Here is a 7072-nt window from a genome sequence, read left to right on the forward strand (position 1 = left end):
AGAGAGCCGCCACTGTGCATGTGAGCACCGCCAACAAGCGGCAGCACGCAAATCTTCGGGGTCCCAGCGCTGGATCCCCTATGGTGAGGAGGATGGGAGAAGCCTCTTTAGGATCCAGAGGCTTTCCCATCCTGAAGTAATTACTACCTAGGGGCACTTTTTTCCCCTTCACATAAACTTTAACCTATTGGGGGCCAGCTGCCTAACCCCCCAGGCGAATTTGGGGGGGGGGGGGGGGGGGGGACGGCAGGAAGGAGTGGATCCTCTTCTTAAAGGAAAAAATAATTTTGTGTAAATTAAATATGCTCTTATTGGAAAGTATGAAAATAAACAGACTTCAGTTCTACTTTAAAATCAACCCGAAGGAAGAAGGATGTAGAGGCTGCCATATTGTGTTTATTTCTTGTTAACCCTCCTGGCGGTCTATTAAAAACCGCCAGGGGGCAGCGCAGCAGTTTATTTTATTTTTTTTAAAATCATGTAGCGAGCCCTAGGCGCGGCGAGCGGCGGCTAATCGGAGCGCAGCGGCGGCTAATCGGAGCGCAGCGGCGGCTAATCGGAGCGCAGCGGCGGCAATCGGAGTGCACACGCAGCTAGCAAAGTGCTGGCTGGGTGTTGCAAAAAAAAAATTATGCAAATCGGCCCAGCAGGGCCTGAGAAATCCTCCTGCGCGGCTTACCCCGAACTATGTTCGGGGTTACTGCCAGGAGGGTTAAGCAATACAAGTTGCCTGGCTACTCCCTGATCTTGTATCATTGATACTTTTAGGGCTCTTTCCCACTAAGACGTTGCGTTAGTTGTGACGTTAAGGTCGCGTAAAGTGCCCCTAACGCAACGCATGTGAGTTTTGAAAATAGACGTTATATAGGGCCGCCTTCTGCGCCTCTTGATGCGTCCGTGATGCGTACTTTTTGACGCATACTATCGGACGAAAACGGCGCATGCGGCAAATAAAAGAAAAAAAAAGTACTAGCATGTGCAAACATCAGAAACGCAGCCACATGCGCGTATAACGCACAGCATGCTGCACTTTCATTTATCGTGCAGCGTTATATTCCAACGCAGCGTGGGCACTGTGAACAGCCCATTGATTTTTCAGTGCTGTGAGTTGGGCTGCGTTACAGGCTGCTCTAACGTGCGCCTTTAACGTCCCACTGTGAAAGCAGCCTTATTCATAGCCCCTGAACAAGCATGTAGATCAGGTGCTCTGACTGGAGTATCCACATGCTTGTTTCAGGCTGCTTTCACACTACATATTGGCGTTAGCGATGTGGTGCATCGCTGCATCAAAAACAGGCCTGCAGGGAACGCCGCGTTAGTACATGGTGTTCCCTGTCTGGCAATCAGCCAAACAGGAAGTGAAGCGTGCTTGCGGTCACTTCCTGCTTTGGGTAAGCGGAAGTGCACGGAAGTGTATTGTAAAAATACGGTTGCGCACCGCAACACCAACTTTTTAAAAGCTGTGCGTTGCCGTAGACTAATACGACTTCTGGGCCGGCGCAAATCACCAGGGGTCCCGCACGGTAATGTAGTTCTGTGCTAGCGTTAAATTGGGTATTTCCAACGCAGCGTACCGCAACGTGGAAAGTATGAACTTCCCCATAGGGTTTCATTAGGCTGCGGTAGCAGTGCGGAAATTTGCTGCACTGCGCCAGGTTTGTGACTCAGACAGGCAGGCAACTGGCATTGTTTAAAGGGAAATAAAGATGTACAGTGCAGATGCTTTACGTCTGTGTTTGCTGACCAGTTCTTCAACAATAGTCAAGTCTTTTGCCGAACAGTTGCCACCTGCTCATACATGTCCCATGATTTATGACTTATGATAGTTTGTAAGCTCCTCCCTTCGTTGCAGGACTCGCATGGCGGTTGGGTCATTGGCAAAGTGAAGCCCAAAGAAGTAAAACAGGAAGTGCCGGAGCCAGTTATAGAAGCACAGCCCATCCAAGAACAGCCTCTGGTGTGTGACGCCTCATTCAGCTCCTTATTACACGTAATAAAGCTTACAGTCTACTAATCATGACGTCATTGTCTCCATTGTTGCAGGATCTCCACTGTCTGGTGAAAGAAGAAGAGTTCATCGTGGAGACAAACGATGTCCTGGCAGCAGATGAAAGCACTCCAGTAGTAAGTGTTCCTGCATTTTCATAGCTGTGGTGTCAGGTTATCAGTGTCTGGATCCAGCATAGCCATGTTAGCAAAGCAGTCATCTCAGGAGAGAAACCTAGCCTGACTTAAAACGACCCGAGCAGCTGGATCTAAAAAAATCATAAAATTAACCTCCCCATAAGGGGGGGGGGGGCGTAATACAGTTTGCCATTACTGATCTATGGGAACTGCTCCTCTGGCCCAACGTCCATATGGAGTTCACTAGGGAGCGACCGCAGTTTCAAGCTCCCGCAGTGGTGTCACGTGCCTCAGACCTCTGCAATGCATGCCGGGAGAAGAAGTCCATCAATGTGCGTACATCTCATGTCCAAGACTGACTCCACTCTCCCAGCATGTGCTGCGTCGGCCAGGAGCGGGAAACTCAGCGAGACACTTGAAACTGCAGTTGCTCCCTGGGGGAAATGGCAAACTCCATATGGATGGTGGGCTAAAGTAGTAAACCCCATAGGTAAGTAATGACGCCCAACTCCTGCCGCCAGTAGTCCTTATCATCTTTACTGCTGGCAATCCATTACTTATCATACCATATGATAGGCTAAAAGGAGATATACAGTATATACATGTGTAGAGAGGGAGATATTGCTTGCTAGGTGGTTGCAAAAAGCGGTTATTTCCCACTGTGCAACAAGGTTCTCAGACAGGAAACTGCCAGGACCCATGGCCATGACATCACACTATGGGAAGGTTTTCCAATGACTATGCATTGCTGATTTTGTCTCCCAGAAGATATGAGAACCCTCCTCGCTTGTAACAAACGCTCCTCCAAAGCAGTATTCAAAATACATTCACTCAGCTTACCCTTCTACTACATAGATTTGGTAAAATCGTACAAAAAAATTGTATCATTAGTGGGTTCCTTTACGCAGATGGCTTGTAGATCAAGTCTAAGCAATGCTTGGTGCTGTCATTCTTGTTCTTGTGCAATGCCCCTTCTGTTTCCTGGACACAGACTGTGACAGGAAAGGGATAGTCAGAGAGCAATGATCAGATCTAACTATAGATTGCATAAATGTGAGTACAGCTTATACTGAAATGGGCATCAGTGTGTAGGGTAGACGCTGGGAAGTTAGAGGGTGCAGAGCTGATGTAGTGTGTGTGCAGCACACAGACAGACTGCTGTAGACCTGTCAAATCCTTAACCACTTGAGGACCACAGGTTTATACCCCCCTAGTGACCAGGCCATTTTTTTTACAATTCAGCACTTTTCAACAATTCAACACAACGATTTATTGCTTGGCCATGCAACTTTGCACCCAAATGAATTTTACCTCCTTTTCTTCCTCCTAATAGAGTTATCTTTTGGTGGTCTATGATTGCTGCTGCAATCTTTATTTTTTTAAATTAAAATGGGTTAATTTTATTACTTTTGTAATAACCTCCCCCCCCCCCCCCCCGACTAGTTCTGGACTGCAATCCATACACTACACTACACTATGGCTACATGGCATAGGACTATGGCAGGGATTAGATTGTGAGCCCATCCAAGGTACAGTTAAGTCACAGGGTACTCTCAGTACTTACTAGATCGCAGCCCTGTACACATAAACTACCCTGTTTTTTTATTTTCTTTAATTCAGCCTGCCATCTCCGATCGTGGCTGGCAGGCTGTTTGCGGCGGCCAGTCGGTGTTAGGCGGTCCTAGGAGAGCCACTCTGCAGCCGCCCATCAGCGTTAGGTGGTCGCAGAGAGGTTAAGATGGTATCATTGCATTATTGTTCGCAGAGCTATTTGGGACTGCTTTAATGTAATTGTTATTAAGTACACTTAATCCTATCATTAGGTTATGTTCTCCTTAAAGTGGACCTGATCTCTTGAACAGGACACAAGGAAAACAGCGGTGGTATTTGTGATTCAGGCCTTGCTCTCACTCCACAAACAGCTTCACGTGGCTTCCGTTTAAGATTTTTTTCTATGACAATATTTTACTAGTGGCATTTTTTACTCTGCCCCCACATTAATGCCCGTCTTCATTTTGCAGATCACACAGATATTCAGCTTGAGTTCCTTGACTGCCAATAATGGCCTGAATAATGTCCTGCTTGAGTTTTTGACTGAGCTAAACGAGATCCCTTTGCCGGCCCACTGGGAGGTCCTGTCTGACGTGGGTCCCACGTTGCAGTTGGTCCAGAGGTCCAAATCCTCCACCATGGCAGACACGGTTATCCACATCCAACCGGGACTTCACTTTCACATCGTTGTCAAAGACTACACTGTACCTTCTCTCCACGAACTCTACAGGAAACACCCAAGCAGGCTCACCACCGTGGATGAGGTGGTAGAGTTGATTTGTGACCTTGAAGCTTATCGGCCTTGCTCAGGTCTTCCCAGAGGAGGTCTACGGTCTCCAAATTGCCAAGTGTTGGTTTATGAAGAACGGTGCCCGGCATGCATCCAAAATCCCTGGCCGTCAGGAATGGTCTTCTGAACCAGGAAGGGTGAAGGGTGTGAGCCAGTGCTCAGGGACAAAGGGACTGCCTGACGAAGGTTCAGGAGCGAAGCGTTTTAGAGTTTTACGTTAAAAAGATGGAAACCTGGGAACATTATAGACGTTGAAATACAGAACCTGTGTAATACTTAGCAGTGGTTCAGCATTGTGGATATTTTACCCTCTTTACCGCAACAAGAAATCGTGCCGTTCTATCCTGCTGGATTAATACGCTGTATTCATAGATGTGTTAGCCAAAGATGAGCCAGAGATGGACCTAATGGCTATGTAATAGGTAGCACGGGTTACTGAAGGAAGATTTTGGAATTATTTGGAGTTTAAGTTGAGCTGAGTTGTTTTAACAAATGGTCTACTCATGCCTAGGCATCACAGAGATGGCACCGGATTGATGCCACCTCCATCCCAGTTTCAGTACCGTGGACCAAATAAAAGCCATGTCTGTAGAAGTGTTGGCATTGATATGCATTTTGCTGCAGTGATATCTTTTCAGTGTATGTACATCTGCTATGTAAAGTTTGGGATTAAAGGAAATTGCTGTAGGGCAAGGATGTCCATCTCCAGTCCTCGAAGGTCGTATCCATGCCAGTTTTTAGGATGGACATAAAAATGGAGAAATGTGCTCTACTTGATGAAGTAAGGATCTTAGCCCTTGAGACCTGAAGTTGGACATCCCTGCCCTAGGGAGTAAACAGAGTACCTCCCTAAAGAGCCTTCCTGTAGTCGGCAGTTCTCTTGGTTTTCGGGTTCTCTTGCGTCGCCGCAGTGAAATTCTCAGCAAGTGCCCTCGTTCTATTATGTCGATCTAGCCCACAACATCTGGGCATAGTAATGGTAAGTGGGTAGTGTACCACTACCTACCAAGCAAAACTGTACATTGACCTTGGTCTACAGATCTGATCAGATAAAAGTGGATTCATAGGAGGAAAAGTATCTCTAACATAAATTTTACTTACTTAAAAGTATCAAAATATAGCTTTTACTGTAACTTGAATAAGACCAACATTCATTACAATTTTAAAGGAAACCAGAGGCGACAGATACTTACCTTTTTATACACACCTGGGGCTTCCTCCAGCACCCATGGGCACGGATCGCTCCCACGCCGCCGCCCTCTGCTTGCCTGCAGCTCCGGTACCGGGTCCCGTAAATTCCTCCAGTCGTGGACTGTCGTCTCTGGTACACTTTAAAAGAATACATAAGTAACCATGACTCAGCCTTCTGTGTCACTCGTGTTTCGCGACTCCAGACAGTTGCATCATCAGAGGCTGCATATCTTATGCAGCATTTTTGGTACATACATTATAAAATAGACATTTAATAATTTGATCTTCAGGAAGAAGCCAAAAACTTATTTTACATTTGTAAAACTAATTTAAAGGATACCTGAAAACATAAAAAAAAAAGTTAAGAGACCTCAGAAGGTGGAAGAGTCTGGATGGTCCAGAGGCATCCGTGATCTTCCTATGCCCCTTCTGCACTGGGACCCTCTGATCGATCTTCGACATTAAAGTTGAATATTGCTCGCAGCCATGCGGAATGTGCAGGAGCACGAAGTCATGCTTGCATGGCTTTTTTTTCTTTTTCTCTGTGCATGAGAGGCTCCGTGCTACTGCAAACCCACTGGCGCCTGCACTCGTACGCGGAGGGGAGCATGGCTGTGAAAATGAAGAGGGCCTCAGCCGGCAGCAGAGGGGTTGCGGAGCATCGGGATGTCTTTAGAACACACAGAGGCTTCCCCTACTCACCTATGCATTTGATTTTTAAAGTTACAGGTTTGCTTGAATGCAGGCACAAAAAAAATAGACAGCCAAAATGAAAAAGTATATATCATGATCCTACTACAGTATAACATCGTCTTCCATAAAAAAAGTGGACTCCAGCATGAGTCTAATCTGCCTAAACATTAAATGCCAAACGACTAAGAGGAAATGGTTACTCCTTCCTTTCCCCTAACCCCGTTCTCCTTTCTCCCTTCCCCTGTCCGGCCACATCCCTCACTTCCTGGTTCCTCTTTCTCCACCATCGTCCCACATTACTGGTCCACTATATTCTTAAAACCTCTGTTTCATCCAGTTTCCTTCATATTTCCCTGTCCCTCATTGTTCGCTCTACTCCATCCACAGCTAGTCCATAGGCATCACAACTTCACTACCCTCTTTTCACTGCTTCCCTTCCTCATTTCCCACTCTCCCATCAAACCTTTCCCCTCCTCCCACATACATTAGAACGATTATGGGCAGATTCGACCAAGAGACAAATTTTATCTCTAATCGAATCTGAGATAAATTTGTCTATAGTCAAATCTGTCCATACACTACAGGCCGATTCCCGTCCGATTTTAGCATGAAATCCTCAGGGAATCGGCTGAGCCGCCGCGTCCGCCCTGCCGCTGCTGCCACAATGTACATATGTATGTAGTGTAGTGCATTTATACATTACCTGTCCTGTAGCAGCGTCCG

The 7072-nt window shown here is 46.6% G+C and overlaps 1 protein-coding gene across 14 annotated transcripts in view; it reads left to right on the forward strand.

Moving 5' to 3' along the window:
• The window catches only part of LOC137527809 (methyl-CpG-binding domain protein 1-like), a 117985-nt gene extending 112907 nt beyond the window's left edge, over positions 1-5078 (forward strand). For all 14 annotated transcript variants that reach the window (XM_068248733.1, XM_068248726.1, XM_068248725.1 and 11 more), the window contains 3 exons: positions 1853-1957; positions 2044-2124; positions 4146-5078. In XM_068248733.1, the coding sequence (XP_068104834.1) occupies positions 1853-1957; positions 2044-2124; positions 4146-4592 (633 nt within the window). In that variant the 3' untranslated portion in view covers positions 4593-5078. The remainder of the gene's footprint in view (positions 1-1852; positions 1958-2043; positions 2125-4145) is intronic.
• The last annotated feature ends 1994 nt before the right edge of the window (positions 5079-7072 follow it).

The sequence above is a fragment of the Hyperolius riggenbachi genome, chromosome 8, assembly GCF_040937935.1.
Source record: "Hyperolius riggenbachi isolate aHypRig1 chromosome 8, aHypRig1.pri, whole genome shotgun sequence".
Lineage (NCBI taxonomy): Eukaryota > Metazoa > Chordata > Amphibia > Anura > Hyperoliidae > Hyperolius > Hyperolius riggenbachi.